The sequence below is a fragment of the Mastigoproctus giganteus genome, chromosome 6, assembly GCF_048544385.1.
Source record: "Mastigoproctus giganteus isolate SK-2022 chromosome 6, ASM4854438v1, whole genome shotgun sequence".
Taxonomy (NCBI): Eukaryota; Metazoa; Arthropoda; class Arachnida; order Uropygi; family Thelyphonidae; genus Mastigoproctus; species Mastigoproctus giganteus.
In genome coordinates this window covers 118,832,487-118,852,586 of record NC_143580.1, presented here as the reverse complement: position 1 = coordinate 118,852,586, position 20,100 = coordinate 118,832,487, and the positions used below count along the sequence as shown (strand labels likewise).

Here is a 20,100-nt window from a genome sequence, read left to right as displayed (position 1 = left end):
AATTTTGTTTTCAACATTTGTTTGGAGTGAAGAAACCATTGAAAGTCCTTCAGTATCTTCTTCAGCGGCAAAAAACATTTTTAAATGATTGATTTGTATGAGCGCTTCTTCTATTTTCATCGGTGGTTCATCGTTAATATGTTCTTCGACAGAATGACCTCCTTCCATTTCTTCATCCTCATGAGGAACTTCTTGAAAAATATCGATGATAATGTTGTTGACATCTAGAGCACCATCTTCTGTAGTGAGGTTCGAGTCTATATCTTTGTAGCCAGGGTCACTTGTAGCGGAAGTATCGTACATTATCAATAGATGTTGAAGTTCTTTTTCTTCTTGGTACTCCACATTGCTGTTCACAACTTCAATTTTTGCGTTTGAGAAGCCAGACTTTACAAAACAGTTCATGACAGTTTGTTTTCTAATTGCGTTTACTGAAGAGGAAATCCATTGAATCACATCTAGGATGCTGAGTTTCTTTGCAAGGTCACTCCCACATGTTACATCGTTCATGTTTGCAATGAGGTCTTAAAACACGTTTTCTGTAGTGAAATTTAAAATTTTTTATTATCCCTTGATCCAAGGGCTGACACTCTGCAGATGTGTTTGGTAGCAGAAAAACGATTTGAATGATACAATTCAATGTGCGGGTGAGATGCAGCATCCATGAAAAGAATAACTTTTCTGTTTTGACGAATCATGTTTTGGTTAAAGTGACTTATCCATTCGCTCATGATATCTCGTGTCATCCACGCTTTTTTATTAGACTTCCAGTCAACATTCAAAAGATTCAACTTTATACCCTTGAAACAACAAGGATTTTGTGGTTTTCCTATAACAAGAGGTTGCTCAAAGTGTCCCAGCATATTTGTGCACAATAGTACAGTCAAGTGTTCCTTAGAAATTTTTCCGCCCTGGCACTTTTCAGACTCATTGTTTTTTCCGGAAGAGGTTTAAAAAACAACCCTGTTTCGTCACAGTTGTATACAGGCATACCTCGGTTAACGTTACCTCTGATAACGAAGCTTCGATATAACGAAGTCGGCAATTTCAAGCCCCATTTAACATAAAAAAAATATTCCATTTTAATCACCTGAAATCTAAACAAACTGAAGAAATTACGGAAACCTTTGGGGCTTCTCGTGGTTGGTTCGAGAAATTTAAAAAACGGGCCAGGATTCATAGTGTAAAATTAACAGGAGAAGCTGCAAATAAGTTTCCAGAAAAATTAAAGGAAATAATTGAACGTGAAAATTTTCCAAATTTGGTGTTCAATGTTGACAAAAGCGGTTTGTTCTGGAAACGGCTACCAAGAAAAAGCTTCATTTCTATTGAAGAAAAATCAGCTGCTGGGTTCAAAGCAGCCAAAGACCGTTTAACGTTACTCTTTGGATCAAATGCCTCTGGCGATTATAAATTAAAATTGTTATTAGTTTACCATTCAGAAAATCCGAGGGCGTTAAAAGGTAACATAAAAATGAATTTACCTGTAATACGGAAAGCAAATAGAAAAGCGTGGGTTACCAAGGAGTTATTTACTGATTGGTTTGTTAACCACTTTTGTCCTGAAGTAAAACGGTATTGTCAAAAAAAAAATAACTTTGAAGAAAAAGCTCTTTTGTTGTTAGACAATGCTCCGGGACATCCTACTGATCTTAACACGTTGGACACATGCATTCCTGTCAAAGTTGTGTTTCTTCCAGCAAACACAACTTCCCTGATTCCACCATTGGATCAGGGAGTAATAACATCATTTAAAGCTTATTATCTGCGTCGAGCATTAAGCAGTTTAACTGAACTAGAGGATAAAGAGTTTGTTGTTTGGTTTTTTTTTAAGGAGCATTAGCAACTAGGGCCATATTGCTCCGGGATATGCGGTGGTCATTCCCTGACCTTTCCGCATCCTCCGTATTTGTTGGTGACGGGCTCGAACCCTGGTTTAATCAAGAAGCGTGTGCTACGCACTGCTGCTCCTTCCCACCTGGCTACGGAGGCGCCAGGATAAAGAGGAAATGACAGTTTAAACTTTTTGGAAAAACTACACCATTAAAAACGCAATTGAAAACATTGATAGTTCTTGGAAAGAAGGCACTAAGAAATGCTTAAATGGAGTTTGGCGCAAAATATGGCCAGAAGTTGTACTAGAAGAAGAAAATAACATCCAAGAAATTAGAAATGAAGTTATCCAGATGGCTCAATCAATAGGTTTCGAAAATGTCGATGAAGAGGATGTTAGAAATTTATTGAATGCAGAAGATGATGGTTTTTCAGTGGAAGATTTAGAAAACCTTGTTAGCAACGAAGACAAAGATAATGAAGACGAAGTTAAAGAAGTTCCTGCCGAAAAAGTGTTAACAACCAAAGATTTAAAAAGGTGCTTAAATGACATTTAAAACGTTTTAAATTTTTTTAGTGAAAATGATCCTGATTTAGGAAGAAGTGTTATTTTTTAAGCGATCAGTGTTAAATGCAATAACTCCGTATAGGCAATTGTTAAATGAAAGAGAAAAAGAACATAAACAGTCAACTTTAGACTCATATTTTAAAATGTGATTTCACTTTGTATGTAAGTTGACTGTTTATTTAATAAAACTTTTCTTTGTTTCGAAAAAAAAAGCTTTTCATTTTCTTTACGTAGGAACGTATCCCTATTCTGGCCATAGTATTTTTACCTCTGAAAACGAAGTTTCGCTTAACGAAGTAATTTCGTGGTACGCATCCTATTCGTTATTCGAGGTATGCCTGTATATCCTTAGCTTCAAAATCAGGCCATAAATCTTCCAATTGGACGGTACACTCTGTTACAACCCCAGTATCAACAGATCCACCTTCACCACTTACGGTTTTCCAAGAAATTTTATGCCGAGTTTTGAACTTGTCTAGCCATCCCACAGAAGCTTTGAACTCATTTACTCCCATAGATTTCGCAACCTCCAAAGCCTTTTCCCTAATAATAGGCCCATTAATGGGAATTTTTTTAGCACGTGCGGGACAAAACCACTCATACGTAACATTGTCAATTTGAAGTCCAACAGTTTTCGGGAATGATTTTTGAACCTGATCATTTCCATGTTGCCAAAATTGTTTGAGCAGTTCATTTTTTTTCTTTAGGATGTCGCTTACCTACGTCTTCCCGATTTTGAATTTTGCAGCAAGATTGCGAACACTATTTTTTTGCCGATCATACACATTAATTAGTTCGACTTTATCTTTTAAAGTTAAATGTTTACGAGAAGACATTGTGCACTTCACATGACACTGAACAAAACTGAAAACTGAAACTCGAAAGACCGACAAAATACCCCCCCCCACCTGCACACACCGAATTCATCAGAAGTTTTACACGTGCCTTAAAATTCTTGAAAAAGGGTTTAGAACTGTGACGTAAACCTTGATAAAATTCAGAGAATCGGAAACAGAAAATAAACACACGATTGAGGCAATACGTGGAAGAAAAGTTCCTAGAAAAAAGGCCGTTAGCTCGCCCGCTGTCCGTTATGGGGAGATCAAATTAAGTGCTAATCTAAACGAAACAGTGCAGATTGCCTGTCCGCGTCCGTTACAGAGAATGTCCGCTAGACAGAAGCTGAAAACACGTTAAAACCAATAGAGGAGTTGGGGAATTTGAAAATATCTGTTGTAGAGAGATGTCCGTTAAAGAGAGGTGTCCGTTAGAAGTTTCACTGTATATCATTGACAAGACTCCATGACATGCTCTGGCAGCCAGTCTGCACTGCCCAGCAAACTTCATATCTGACTGCACAATTACCCCAGGTCTTTTTCACTCTCCACTTCCCTGAGTGTAGTACCATACAGTTGGTACAATTCTCTTGGATTACTGCTACCCATATGCAGTAGTTTGCATTTGTCAATTTTAAACTTCAGTTGCCAATTCTCAGTCCATTTTCCCAATTTATCTAGATCCAGTTGCAGTAGCATACCATGTTTACTGTCATCAACAACCCAGCCAACTTTTGTATCATCTGCAAACTTGGACATTAAGCCTGATATACCATCATCATAATCACTGATGAATACACAAAACAACAATGGGTCCAACACTGAACCACGGGAAACTCCACTAATAACATTAGTCCACAAAGAGCAGTGTCTACTGATTACAACTCTCTGTCATATCTCACTCAACCATCCCTTTATCCATTGAAGAACTTGACCTTAATACAATACTGCTCCAATCTGTACAGCACTCTTCCATGTGCAACAGTATCAAAAGCTTTCCTGAAATCCAAGTATATGATATCAAAATTATTTTTTGCATCCAGTTCCTTTGTGACCACATCACAGTATCCAATCAAATTGGTCAGAAAACACCTCTCTTTAACACCCCCATGCTGTGTCTTAACTAGTACTGCAGTCTTGTCTATGCAATGCTTCTTTCACCAGTGACTCCATTATTTTCCATGGAACACAAGTTAAACTAACAGGTCTATAGTTAGTTGTGTAACCTTTTGAACTCCCTTTTTGAATTTTGGATACATCTGCACACCTCCAGTACATGGGTATCTACCCTGAGTCTAAGGAAGCTCTCATAATTATGGCTATGGGTTTGCTTGCTTACTTTAATATAACTGGATAGATCCCATTTACCCCAAATGCCTTCCTTATATTTAACTTCAATGATTCCTCCTCCACTTTGCTCTCAGTTATTACAAAATCACTTGGCTCCCTGTTAGAGTTTTATAAGCTTCTAGCATTCCCTTCCATGAATAACTCCTCATGTGTGAATGTAGATGGAATATACTCATTCAGTTTATCAGCTACCTCAGCATGATCATCAATAGTCAAACCATCTATGTTAAGTGGACCAATATGATTCAACCCTTCCCTTCTAGAGTTTACTTAAGTAAAGAACTCTTTGCTGTTTTTCTTTGCATCCTTTGCCAAAGATTTCTTGTAATCTGTCTTCGCCTGCCTAACCTCCTTTGTGACTTGATTACAGACTAGCGTATATCTGCAACAGGCTTCTGTGTTGCCTGATAATTTTATGCATCCCATGCATTTTTCTTCTCTGCTACGAGCTTCATTAATTCATCTGACACCCATTTAGGCCTAAACCTTGAACAGTATTTCTTAGTTGGTATGAAAAGCCTAGTAGCCTTGAAAATTAAGTCCCCGAAGGCTTCCATTTAAATTCACAGTTGGTAACAACATCAGTTGATCCCACTGTAAAGAATCTAAAAACTGTCTGAGACCACTATAGTCATCTTTACAAAAGCAAAAGCCCTTTCCTGTAACCTTAATGGTAGTTACATCTTTAAGTAAATCCCAGTACACTGTGATCACTGTCACCCAGTAGTTCCTTTATCTGCAAATTCTTAAGGCATGAATAATCAATGCTGATAATCAGATCAAGAGTATTACTCCCTCTGGTTGCCTCTTGGACATGTTGCTGAAAGCTTTCCCGAAATCCAGGTATATGATATCAAAATTATTTTTTGCGTTCAGTTACGTTGTGATCACATCATAGTTTGCATTCAGTTGACCACGTTGTGATCACATCATAATTTGCATTCAGTTGACCACGTTGTGATCACATCATAGTATCCAATCAAACTCGTTAGCCAAGAACCTCCCTTTAACAAACCCATGCTGTACAAGTGACCACGACACAAGTTCAAGTCAATTTCTAGAAATTTAAAATCCCCCAATTATTAGACATTCTGATTTACTAGCCCACTATTTCTTTGCATAGCTGCTCTTCGTACTCAAACAGATTCATTAGGCCCATAATACACACACACACACACACACACACACACACACACACACACACACACACACACACACACACACACCTGCTCTCATTTTCTCTTTCACAGTGCTTATGTGACACCACACTGACTCAACATTGCTTTGTCTACCAATGTCAATTGGATGCACTTCCTTAGATTGTGTGTTTCCTAACTAACAGCAAATCCTTCCTACCTCCCTGTCCTGTCTATCCTTTCTGTACACATTGTACTCCACAAATTCCAATTCTGCACTGCTTATATCTGTGTGACACCACATCCCTGATATTCCAACAATATCTGCCTTTGATGTCATGATCAGCACTGCAAACTCATCAAATTTATTAGCTATACTTCTAGATTTGGTGTACATGCAAGTATACATGCACCTGTTCCTACTCTTAGTTACCCTAACACAGCTCATATATTTACTTGTTTTGCTATGATTCCCAGCAGTCTTGGAAATCCCAGCAACTCGATTTCCAATAGAAGCAGTGCAAGAATCACTTTTGTCTCTAACTGCAGCCACTGTTAATCTTTTAGTCTGTGTATCCCCCCACCCAGTGGTGAGCTATGAAAATTTTAACAATGGGCTCGCAGTTTTTCTGCTTTCTACCGAGTAAATTTGATCGGCCACGGAAGTGACGTCATGCGCTGCTTCCGCTAGAGGCGCTTCCCACGCTCGCACTACTAGTAGTGTGATTAGAGCGTGTGCCGCATTTTTTGTGACCAGTATGACATCTTGAGTCATGGGTTGATTTAGGGGGTTGGACAGATACGGCTTATTACCCTTTAACCATGCGTATAAGTAAATGTGTAAAACGTTCCTAGGTCTATCTAAAAAAAAAAACTTAAAAACCTTATTCACGATGATAACTGGATACGACAGTGTATGGAGTTCTAAGTTTTTAGAATCTTTGAATAGCATGACGTCACAATCATGCTTCCTGAAGTTACTACTGCAGTAAGTATGATTGCAACAATACAAATATTTGTCAACAATTTCTTTTTTCGTCTCGCATTTTCGTTACATTTCATTGTTAGGTTCCCCCAACAGTGCGTATGTCACTTCAAATACAAGATCGGTACATTAATTGGTGCTATTTTACAGAGATATTTAGATACGTTGCACTCGCAAATATACATCTCTTACCTTAGTTATCATAAATCCATTGTATCTTGTCTTCCAGAAATTATGAAAATCTGTGAATTATCAAGAAAATATTTACAATCAAAAAGCTCTTTTATTTCGTAATCATATAATACAAATCAGAATACCTAAAAGAAACATGAAGGATGTTTCGCATAAACCATCTACTGCGCGTGCTCGTCACACACGCAACTTTTTTATTATGCGCAACTATGGAAATATAATGGATACATATTTTTCATGATAAAAGTTTAATATTGCGAATAAAAAATAACATGAAATATTTCCCATATCACAAATAACATAACCTATCACAAAACATTCCACAATATAAAAACAAATATTACATAAAAAAAAAAAAAGCTTTCTAGAAAAAGTACACAAAATATCACAGATTACATGAAAAAAAATTTATTTACAAGATTAATTAATTTAAAAATAATTTAAAACAAAATTAATTAACAAGAAAAATTTATTCTAAAAATTGCCATGTACAATTTACTTCTTTATTAAGATTTGTTGTCGATCTTCTGCTTTATTCAATAGCTGAGCGATGATTACAGAGGAATGATTTGCGATCCGGATCAAATTGAAGCAATGGTTTTCCATTTAGATGTATAGTCATCATAATCTGCAATGTGTTTAATTGTCAACATTATTCATTCATTTATTCACACAATATTATTCATTACGCTGAAAGCCCACTCAGCTTCAGCACTGCTAATCGCAATGGTTTCAAAGATATTTCTGGCTTTCTTAATTAACTGAAAAGGGAATTTCAACTGATTTTAAAGATAAATTGTCTTCGACAAAATCTCTAAAATCATTAATTTTTATTTCAGAAAACTTAAATTTCTTATTCAGTTTTCACCGGCTTGCCACCGAGACGAAATTCTTTCACATTCCACGATTTCCAGTAGCATATGTTTAAAATTTCTTTCAATGGTATAGTTATTTTCTTTATTTAATTTAAAATTGCCCTGTTGCATTAATAACTTATCATTTAAGGATAAAACAATGCATTTAATAATCTGTCACGAGGTAATTTTTTTACTTTAGATTTTGATTGCTTCAAATTCTTTCCACTTCAACATGCTCTCAATTTTAGCTTCATAATTTCCTTCAGAATTCTTCAAATTAGCAATAGCATTCATAGTTTGAATAATTAATTTATATGCTTTTACCATTGTGATGCTGCGACTTTGTAAAGCTTCTGAAAATTAAGGAGCTCCTGCAGGATGTCGATCATTAGCGGTAAATGGTTAAGAAATTCCAAATTTAAAAGTCCATTTAATAATCCTGGATTATTTAACTTCTGATTCAAAATGTTTGCACAAAGCGGGATGATTCCTCCAATCCACAATTGCCATCCGCAAGCTACAAGTTGCTCATCGTTGCCCAAACACACAACCGATCTTTATAGTTTCCACATAAAGTTCTTTAGCAATCATCCTTAATTCGCGCTAGTATTTTGGAGATTGGTAATATAGTTTTTTTTTTTTTTTTTTCAATTATTGCCTGTATGGCATTATATTTTGGAACATTTTCTACATAGTGAAAGGCTCGACAAAGTTTCAAAATCTGCCAACATTTCATCTTGGTAAAGTTTACTTAATATCTTAGTTGGCTCAATCCCCCTTCTATGTTGCTACCGTCACTAGTTCTTTGAATACAGTGCAAAATGTCGAAATCACACGGATATTCAACTACTGTGACCAGGTAAACATAGACAGGAGAAATTTACTGAAAGGCATGGATCAGTCATTTCTCCGAAAAACATATGCCCGTTTGGCGGAGTAAAGGGGAACCACAACACAGGTTGACCAGAGGCTATAATCCATGTCGAGAATCTTCTTAATCCTCTGACTGGCTATGGAAAGCATATTGACTAGTGTGACTGCATAGGTTTTACAGACACCACTAACACTGTGGAACGGTAATCCCTTTCACCCTTAATTCACACTTTCTAATTACCTAAATTGCCTCAAGGCCAGAGGTGAGAACAATGCATACAAAATTGTCTCTCCTAATCCATCATTATATGTAAATTTTCTTTGTTCAACGGAAACTATTTTAAATGTAATTACCAAGGGGAATCAAAATATTCGCTATAAAAAAAGTTCGTTAAACAGAGGTCCGACTGTAATTAAATCAAAAATGAAGCAATTTTAAAATACATAATTGATCGATTGCGCCATTAAAATGCTGGGAATGGGGCCTCGTTCGCCCCACCATAGTTTCCTCCCCTGTGGATTCTCAATAATTGCAGCCAGGATTTCATTTGTAAAATAAATGATTGTCTCAACAATGGGCTCACAAATTTTCAAAAAAAAAAAACAACAACAATGGGCTCTCACGAGCCCATGCAAGCCCGCTACAGCTCACCACTGCCCCCAACTAGAAACGTTACCATCCTCCTATCACTGATTCAATAGCATCAGCAAATATTCTGGCACCCTGTCTATTTAAGTGTATCCCATCCTTTGAGGCAGTCTCTCCTGTTCACAAGCACAGACCACACTGAAAAAAAATTTTACCCCATGAGCCTTGCACAATCTCTCCAGAGCCGAATTGATTGACAGATGAATTGATCGGCAACGTACATTAATGGAATTCTAGTGTAATTTGATTTAGAGTGTTTCTGCAATTAGTAATTTAGTGTAATTTCTCTGTATACTAAGTATTTTTGTGTCGAAAATGAAAATATTTTTGTTTCGTTAATTTGTGTCAAAGACAAAAGTATTGTTCAGTTAATCAGTTCAGTCTGTAGTTTCCGTGTGGGTCTAGACAATTTTAAATTCTGTATCCTTGAAAAGTCTGTTAAGTTGTTTGTGCCAATTTTTGATGTATGGAACGGAAATAAAGTATTTCTTTGGATTATTGTTATGGACTAAAGTTTTCATTTGCAACTTATTTTTAGTTTGTAATTTAACCTATTCAATAATAGAAAGAGGAGAGCCTCTATTTGTAAATCTATCAGTTTTACAAAAAGAGTTAAGCAATTTATTGTCAATTAAAATAAAATACACAGACATAAAATAACTATAAAATAAACTGTTACAAGCATAAAAGATATAAAAAAGAAAGAAAAAAAATACACAGTATAGCAATTAAAAGAGATAAGAATATAACATATGCGAAACAGCAAATAAATGATAAAATAAACATACAAGCTTTCAAGGAATACAGACTTCTTTTTGAACTTAGACTGAAGGAATGACAACAGCCTCTCTTATACCTCAGAAGCTACACTGAATATATATATAACATTATGCTTTTGCATTTCTTTTCTTTCATCCACCAGGATAAAAGTAAAGGGGAATGGGAGAATGAAAGGAAGAAAAAGAAGTGGGCTAAAGTAATTTAACCTTCAGCCAATAATTCATAAGACTATGAATGCAGTACAAAAAAACTACCTGCTCGATTATTTACCTGCCATCTCTCATCACTATGAAAAATAACGGTCTCCAAAATAGGATGTATGTGGGGCCCAGACTATGTGATTGAAACACAATCACATAGCCTGCACTCTCTATGAGTTCAGACTATGTGATTGTGTTTCAGAGCATGAAGGGGCTATTCACTGGGCTGATGTAGCAGCTTACAGAGCATTATTGGGTCAAACATTGTAATCTTAACCCCCGGATGAACATTGAAATATTGGATGTGGCTCATAATGCACTTCTTCTTCCAGTCACATAGCTCAGGAAGCTATGTGACTTAGCTCACAAAGTGTCATGCCCAGAAGTTCACTGATCCCATCCTTCCACCTAGCTGCAGGTCTTCCCCTCAATTTTTTATTTCATTATATTCTTCAACAGAAAGTTTTCCCTTCTTACTATATGAAAAAAAAAATTGAGTTTTCTTTTGTTGATGTTTTGAAGAATTTTAGGCCTGCCAATTTTATTCAATACCCACTCATTTGTTCTTCAATCCAAGTAAGAAATATACAATAATCTCCTGTAACACCACATTTCATATGCCTCAATTTTCTTCCAGTCAACTCCTTTCAGATTCCATCCTTCACATTCATAAGTGGCTACTGGAAAAATTAACAAAAAAATGATTCTCAGTTTCATCTTTGGGGGCAGATCTTGATCTCTCTATAATTTTGTCAGATCAGGTGACCACCGTTTTAGCAATATTGCCTGTCATCTCTTTACATTGTTTGAGCAGTCACTTTTTATTTATTCTTAAATAATCAAATTCATCAACTTCTTCAATATCTTGCCCATTAACCTTCACTTTACTGGAACCAAAATTATCACCAATCACCATAATTTTAGTTTTACACGCATTCAGAAACAATCCTTTTTTCTTACTTGTTTCACATATTCTTCTCAGAGTTTCTTTAAGATGATCCTTAGAATTGCAAATTAGCACAGTATCAACTGCATAACGAACATTGTTTATCTTCAGTCCTCCAATTTTGATGCCAGTCTCTAAATCTTCCAAAGCTTCACGCATATCTTTGGCACAAAGATTAAAAAGATGAGGTGACAAAATACAGCCCTGCCTGACACCGTTACCTATTGTGAAAAATTCCGTGTTCCCCACGTTCGTTCTCATAGTTCCTTTCTGTTCCTAGTACAGTAGCTTAATCAGCTGAATTATGTGGATTGGGAAACCCATATTATCATCATTTCCCATAGTTTCTCATGTTAAACACAATCAAAATGGTTTTGAATAATCTATAAAACACAAAACAACTGGAATGTTGAATTCTTTGCATTTTTCAATAATCAGTCATAGACTTAAGATCTCATCTCTGGTTCCTCTGCCTGTTCTGAAACCTGCTTGCTCTTCTGGCATTTCTTCAAGTTTTGAGATTCTGTTTAATATGATTTTAAGAAGAATCTTGCTACTGTGAGAAATTAGGCTAATAGTCCTGTAATTTGAGCAAATTTTCAGATTTTTTTTTTGGTAAGGGAATGAAAATTGATTTCTTCCAATCTGACAACCACCGTCCCATTTCCCAAATTTTTACAATCATTTTATTAAAAAACTCTGCACCCTTCACACCTGTAGCTTTAATCAATTCCAAGTGACTTGCCACACGTCAGTTCTCTGAGAGCTTTTTCGACTTCTTCCTTTGGAACTGGTTCATGGTCACTCTTGATAAGGGGATGGCATATCATTAGAGTCAGCAGGTGTTGGAAGAACTGCTCACAGTATTCTTTCCACATTCCTTTGTGTTCTCCTCTGTTAACATTTCCTCTTTGTAGTCCTTAATTACATTAAGTTTTGGTTGGAACTTTTGTCTTACGGACTTAATTACATCATACATCTTCTTAGTGTTGTTTCGTTTGTTGTGGTATTTGATTTCTTTACACTTTCAATTGATATAAGGGATGCACACAGATATAAGGGATGCAGAACTGCAATTTGGGGAGTACAACGTCTACAGAAAGGATAGACAGGATAGGAAGGGAGGAGGGGTTATGCTATTAGTTAAGAAACACATAAAAACCAAGGAAGTGAAGCCAGTCGACATCGCTGGACAGTGCAGTGTTAAGTCAGTTTGGTGTGACATAAGCATTGGGAGATCAAAATTGAGAGTAGGAGTGTGCTATAGGCCTAATGACTCTGATGAGTATAATAAGGAACTGTACAGGGAAATAGAGTGGGCCAGTAAATCAGAGAGTCTTATAATGGGAGATTTTAATTTCCCAGATATTGACTGGAATTTGGGGGCTGGTTACTCACACACTAGCAGGGCTTTTGTGGATTTATTGGATGATTGTTTTCTACATCAGCATGTTCGGGAGGCAACTAGAGGGAGTAATACTCGTGATTTGATTATCAGCAGTGATTCTTCATGCATTAAGAATCTGCAGATAAATGAACCACTAGGTGGCAGTGATCACAGTGTGCTGAAGTGGGATTTACTCAAAGAAGAGGTAACTACCATTAGGGGTAAAGGGAAGGGTTATTGCTTCCGTAAAGGCGACTATGATGGACTGAGACAGTATTTAAATTCTATACAGTGGGACCAACTGATGATGTTACCAACAGCAAATTCAAAATGGGAAGCATTCAAAGAACTTATCTTGGAAGCTACTAGGCTTTACATACCAACTAAGAAATATTGTTCAAGGTTTAGGCCAAAATGGATGTCAGATGAACTAATGAGGCATATGGCAGAGAAGAAAAATGCATGGGATACTTACAAATTAACACATGACACAGAAGCCTATGATAGATACAAGTTGATATGCAACCAAGTTACAAAGGAGGTTAGGCAGGCGAAGGCAGATTACGAGAAATCCTTGGCAAGGGATGCAAAGAAAAACAGCAAAGAGTTCTTTACTTGTGTTAACTCTAGAAGGAAGGGGATGAATCAGATTGGTCCACTTGATATTGATGGGTCAACTGTTGATGATCCTGCTCAGGTAGCTAACAAACTAATTGAATATTTTGCATCGACATTCACACGAGGAGTTATTCAGCAAGGGGAATGTCAGAGGTGTATTCAACTCTAGCAGTAAGCTACAGAATCTTGGAATAACTGGGAGTAAAGTGGAGGAGAAACTGTTGAAGATAAACACAAGAGAGGCAACAGGGGTGGATGGGATCTATCCAGTTATATTAAAGGAGGCAGCAAAGGAAGTAAGCAAACCCTTAGCCATAATTATGAGAGCTTCCTTGGACTCGGGGGAGGTACCCATAGACTGGAAATGTGCAAATGTGACCGCAATTCACAAAGGAGGATCAAAGGCTGACACAAGTAATTATAGACCTGTGAGCTTAACTTCTGTTCCAGGAAAATTAATGGAGGCACTGGTTAAAGAAGCACTGCAGGATCATTTAGACAAGACTTCTGTTATAGCTCAGACACAGCATGGTTTTGTTAAGGGGAAGTCTTGCCTGACCAACTTGATTGGATACTATGATGCAGTCACAAAAGAACTGGATGCAGGGAATAACTTTGATATTATATACTTGGATCTTAGAAAGGCTTTTGATACTGTTGCACATGGAAGACTGCTACAAAAATTGGAGCAGTGTGGCATTGGAGGCAAGTTGCTGCTATGGATAAAGGGGTGGTTGAGGGGGAGAAGACAAAGAGTGGTAATCAATGGACACTGCTCATCGTGGACTAATGTTATTAGTGGAGTCCCTTAGGGCCCAGTGTTGGGTCCATTATTGTTTTCTGTATTTATAAATGATATTGATGATGGTATATCAAGCTTAATGTCCAAGTTTGCACACGATACAAAGGTTGGCAGGGTTGTCAAGGACACTACTGACACTATGTGCTGCAACAGGATCTGGAAAGGTTGAGCAGATGGGCTGAGAGGTGGCAAATAAATTTAACATTGACAAATGTAAAGTACTACACATGGGAAACAGCAACCCCAGAGCAACGTATCAACTCTGTGGTACTACACTGACAGTGGTAGAGAATGAAAGGGACTTGGGGGTGGTTGTGCAGACAGATATGAAGTTCTCTGAGCAGTGCAGACGGGCTGCAAGAGTAGCTCATGGAGTATTGTCAATGATATACAGGGATTTTTCCAGCAGGGATAAGGAGGTGATTATTCCATTGTATAAGGCAATGGTCAAGCCACACCTAGAGTACTGTATACAGGTCTGGAGGCCTCATTTCAAGAAGGATGTAGAGCTGCTGGAACGAGTACAGAGAAGGGCAACAAGATTAGTGAATGGAACAAAGGGGTGCTCTTAGGAAGAAAGGCTTAAGTTTTACAAATTACAGTGTCTGGCGACTAGGCACCAGCGAGGTGATCTGATAGAGGTGTATAAAGCCTTGAATGGTTTAAGCATGCTCAATGCTGATGGGATTCTTCCTGTAGCTCAGAAAAATCACCTGAGAGGGCATAAATTCAAATTGAGGAAAGACAGATGTAGGATAGACGTGCGGAAATTTGCCTTTAGCCAGTGGGTAGTTGGTTGGTGGAACAGACTTCCATCCCTTGTGGTGGAGGTTGATAGCCTAAATAAGTTTAAGGCTCAGCTGGACAGGTATTTTGAACGAACAGAGGGGTGAAGTGGAAGTGGGTTTTTTTTTTTTTTTTGGCTGATGCTGCATAAGCTTGCTTTCTTGCATCAAATGCCTCTACTAATGCTAATATAATCTTGTTTGTCCTGGCTTAAACAGTGCTTTATGACTTTGCTTAGTTCCTGATACCCACTTTTTTAATTTTTTTTTTTTTTTCCCCTTGTACACCCTGGGCTTTTGCAGTTCTTTTCTTTCAATGTGGCTTCTGTGATACATGGCTTCCTGACCTTTGACCTTTCTCTAATGGATCTATTTGCTGAATCCTTAATAATACTTTTTGTATTTTCCCACATTTCCTCAGGCAGCATATCATCATCTAGTTCTAATAGAGCATGAAAACAAATGTTTCAAGTATATAATTGTTTGGAATATTTTCTAAATCCAAACATCTAGGGGGAAAACTTTATTCATGATCTTTTTCAGCTTCAGCTTGAGAATGATGTGTAGTAGCTGATGATCACTGCCACAATCCACTCCAGGAAGTGTTTTTGCTGCGATTATACTGGAACACTACTTTTGCTGCATAAGGGTGTAATAAATCTGATTCCTTGTTTTATGATCAGATTTCCACGGGTGCTGCTGAAAGCAAGTGTTACATATGAGAAGACTGTTCAGATGACAAAATTCAATTAAACTTTCACCCCGTTCATTTTTAGTGTCAAGACCAAACCTACCACATTCCGGACTTGCCTACTTTTGCATTAAAATAATCTTGCGTATCAGAAACATCCTTTTTTGGGACCAGATCAAGGGCTGATTTGAGATTTTCATAATAAATGTCCATATCTTCATCTGTGGATGTTGATGTCAGTGCATATGCAACTTAAACTGTGAGATTTACTGGCTGGCTCTGAACTCTAACTGTCATCATTCTACTGTTAATAGGATTGTATCCGAGAAGAGACCTTGAACAATCCTTATTCAAAATGACAGCAACACCATGTTCCTTTGCTTGGTCACTTCCAGAAAAAACAACCAAAACTTTTTTCTAATTTTGAAATGACCTTGTCCTGTCACATGACTTCGGTTGCTTCTAAAATGTAAATTTTATACCTATCCATTTCATAATGCACACCACCTCTCATATTTAGAGGCCCTCCATAGATGATGCAGGTCCCATTATTAATCGTAACTCTGGGGCCTGCATACATCCTATTATGGAGGCTGTTTATTTTAAGTAGTGATGAGAGATGGCAGAAAAATAATAGAGCAAGTATTGGCATGTACTGCATTAAGAGTCTGATGAATGATGGTTAAATTCTGTTAGTCTGGTTCCCTTTTCTCTCTCTCTCTCTCTCTCTCCTTTCCCCTTCCCTTATCTTTCATCTGCCGGGCTCAATCACATAGTGTTGTGTATCCAGTGTGGCCCCATATGGTTATTCTATCATTCATTTGCTGTTTCACATATATTATATTCTTATTGCTTTTAACTGCTGTGCTGCACATTTCTTGTTCTTTTTATATCTTTTATGCTTGTAACAGTTTTCTTTTATAGTTATTTTAATGCTTGTGCATTTTATTTTTAAATAATTTAACATTCAAGTCAGTAGTTGCAATATTCTTATCAATATCAATAAACCAAACTTTGGTTTATAATGTTAGCTTCCTGCTCTAACACTGCACGGAATTCTGTGGCAAATGAACATGTGACCTTTCACATTTGGCATTAGTGGCTGGCCAATACTGAGATTTGTAAGGATATGCAGACAAGTTACTTTGATAAATCTTCCTTACTGCGCTGTAAGACATCCTTGTCTGTTACAAAAGTTTACACAAACTCTTCCTTGGTCTTTGCGATAACATTTCATGGGCTTCAAACAACCCTCTTATCTCTTAGCATTTTTAATCCCAGGCTAGGCACATGGGAAGTACATTTATATATCAAAGCACATACTGTATTTAATCTTCAAAGAATTTAATCCTTCAAAAAAAAAAAAAAAAAAAAAATCATCAGGTTTGGTATCAAAACAAGCTTCCACAGCTGCTTTTAGCTTTTTGTCATCTTTAAAACAAGTTTCAGAAATGTGAGGTTTGAGGTTTCTGAACATATAATAGCTATTCTGGTCAAGATCAGGGCTGTTTGGAGGGTAGTGTAATTTTTGAAATCCACAATCATGAATAGGTGCATTGTCATGGTAAAGCAAAACTCGATGATCCAACTTTCCTCACTGATTTTCCCGAATTGCAGCTTTTAACTAGGGCATAAGACTGACATAATATTACCCTATTACTGTGGAGTTTTTGGTGCTAGATGCAAACTTTGCACCTAACACATGTGCACAAGTTTTTAAAGGATTGTTGTTAATTAATTGATTAATTAATAATCCTTTTATGTCCCAGAAAATCAAGGCCAACACCTTTCTAGCTGATCATTGGGTTTGAAATTTTTTTGGGATGCTTCCACTAGATGCTTTGTAATTTGGTTTCTGGATCAGTAAAATTGGTAAGTTTAATTACCATTCACCAAACATGATAAAAATCTAACTGGATTGGGAATAATTTATTTTAACCTCTAATCTGACAACTGCACCTTCTGATCTTTGTCATGAATAAAAGATTTCCAGGAACCTAACTTGAAAAAACTTTGAACATTCCCAAATTATTGGGAATTATTGTTATTATTGTTATTGTTATAATGCTCCTGTATTATTGTTAAAATGCTTCCATGGAAATGTTTAACTACTTTTTCAAGTTTAGACACTTTAATTCTTCTGTTTTCTAAAATATTTCTTCAACAATGCCAACTGTTTCAGAATTGATTGCTTCAGTTTGCTGACCAGACCTTGGATAATCTTCAACTGACTACCATCTTTTTTTTGAACTCTGTTGACCATCTTGCAACAGTAGCATAACTGAGTGACTTCCCTAAATACCTTAATCATTCTTTCATGGACTTCTCTAGCATTTCTGCCCTCTTTGGTCAAAAATTTTGTTACTTGCCAATTTTTAAGTTGCTAGATATACTTTATTCTTCCACCTATCAACAAAAAAAATTAAATTTTATAAAATGCATAAGATACAAAGTTAGTTCAGATACCAAAGCTGAAAAAAAAATGATGTTCCCATTTTATGGGTGGAAAAACAGTCATTAATTTTTCATTCAAAACATTCTTTGCCATTTAATATTCCATAAATTTAATTAAATTGTACGTTACTGGATGGTGGTGTTTTTTTTTTTTTTTTTTGGTTTTTTTTTTTGTGCTCATAAACAACAATTGTTGGAAAATAACAACATTTAATAGCAGCTTATTTGCATGCAAAATGTAAGAGCATGACATTCTTTTCTGGGTGGAGAGAGAATGTGTAATACAATTTAAAACTAATAAAATTGTTTCTTGAAAATTCTAATTCTAAAATTGTCAAATTCAAAAAAAGTTTTAGTTATGAAACATATCTATATTTAACTGAAGTAGTCTGTGTGCCCACTGTAGCTTATCAAGTAGTGTCTTGATAAGCTATAATATTAATCAATTTCATCAATTTCCTCAGAGAGATTTAATTAATATGGCATTTGTAAAGCAAGAAGAAGCAGTTAAATTATTTTTAAATTTCTATATCAATAAAATCGATGCTATTCCTTACATTTTTTTGAAATTATGTTTTTGAAGCAAAAGCCACTTGAAATTTTGGAAGATATGCAATAACCATACAATCATGTCTGCTGTAATTATAGATGAAGAAAGACAAACAATGTGCACTAGCAGGTTTGTTTTTGGTCAGAAAATCAGTGACTTATGGCCATTCGTGGAATTTTATGGCTACATCTCACACCTTATAAAATGCACATTTTGAGAGGCTTTTCATGCTTTCCAATTTTTCTGGGTGAAAGCCAAACTGAATTTTTCCCTGTTTTTCCAATTTCTGAAAGCAGCAGGTATTACTAATGTAATTTCAGAAAAACAATACGACAACTACACTACAATGAGAGGGAGTAATTTTTATTGCTGCGCAGGGTATAACAAAATTTTTTATATATGTATTTGAAATTTACAAAAACAACAGAAAAATAAAACTCACATTCATTTAATCTTCCCAAGAGATCCTGTCCACATGGTGTCTTTCTATTTCTGAACACAAATAAAACAGATATTGTGATTTATTCATACTTTTTCCTGATCATCCTTTACAAAAAATGTATTCAAAATGAAAATCTATGAAGAATAAAAATCTGAAATGTCTTTATTTATTCATTTGAACTCTACAAAATAAGAATAGTATTAATTTTTCTTACTTGATAAAATCTGCAGCTGAAAGTACAGCTGAAAGAATATAAAACAGAAAAAAAAATCCAATGGCAACCACTGTAGCTAAAAGATATTCTTTTTCTGCAAAAAAAAAAAAAAAAAAAAAAAAAAACAGAAAGAAATTAAAATAAATTAATTAAAACATTTAAATAAAAGTGATCAAATTTTAATGAAACTAGTGTTTTCTGTTTTAGCAATCTATCCTTTAGTGTAAAGGACAGATCAGCTAAAACATTAAGAACTAAAACAAAGTCCATTAGAGATAAGCCAATTTCTTGTTTGAATATTGCACATTACAACCTTTGTTATGTATTCACTTAAAAACCAAGCAAGACTATCAATCTTTTCAGGAGTGAATTTCCTGAAACACATGCAGGATTTGGGTAATGACTTTCATGATAGTAATAGGCTCTGTGGAGTAAGTTTTTTTGCAAAATTCTGAAAATTTTTAAAAATGGAAAGTTTTTATATAGATGCTTTTAAATATTAATTTGTTCTTATTTTGACTTGGTCAAATCAGGTTTTAAAAAAAATTTTTTTTTTTGATAAGATAATATCCTCTACATTTGTTTATATCCATTGATTCCATTTCATCAACTTTCAGATCTGAATTCCATAAAATTTTTGCTTTTGTAAGCAGAAATTGGACAACAATAGATAAACATAGGCAATAATCTCTAATGTATGGAGCTATATTCATGATGCTGTCTATTGCAAACTCCATCATTACTTGGAAACACAGGTAAGAGATGGCTGCCCTTACTGGAAAATTTAAAAACAATTTGTATTTTGGGCATGTTGAACAGCCTTCAAAAATACATGCTCACACACATATACCCATGCATGGTACTAAGTACTGTAGGTTTTAATACCTCTCATATTTGGGGTTTCCATAAAAAAAAAATAATCATATACACACACACACAGTATGTAAACCAC

The 20,100-nt window shown here is 35.9% G+C and overlaps 1 protein-coding gene across 1 annotated transcript in view; it reads right to left on the bottom strand.

The window, feature by feature from the left end:
- LOC150084533 (SID1 transmembrane family member 1-like) overlaps positions 1-20,100 on the bottom strand; it is a 254,140-nt gene that overhangs the window by 82,367 nt on the left and 151,673 nt on the right. The window contains exons 8-9 of the mRNA XM_090376277.1: positions 19,149-19,242; positions 18,935-18,984 (exon numbers count right to left, since the gene is read on the bottom strand). Coding sequence (XP_090232403.1) covers positions 18,935-18,984; positions 19,149-19,242 — 144 coding nt within the window. The remainder of the gene's footprint in view (positions 1-18,934; positions 18,985-19,148; positions 19,243-20,100) is intronic.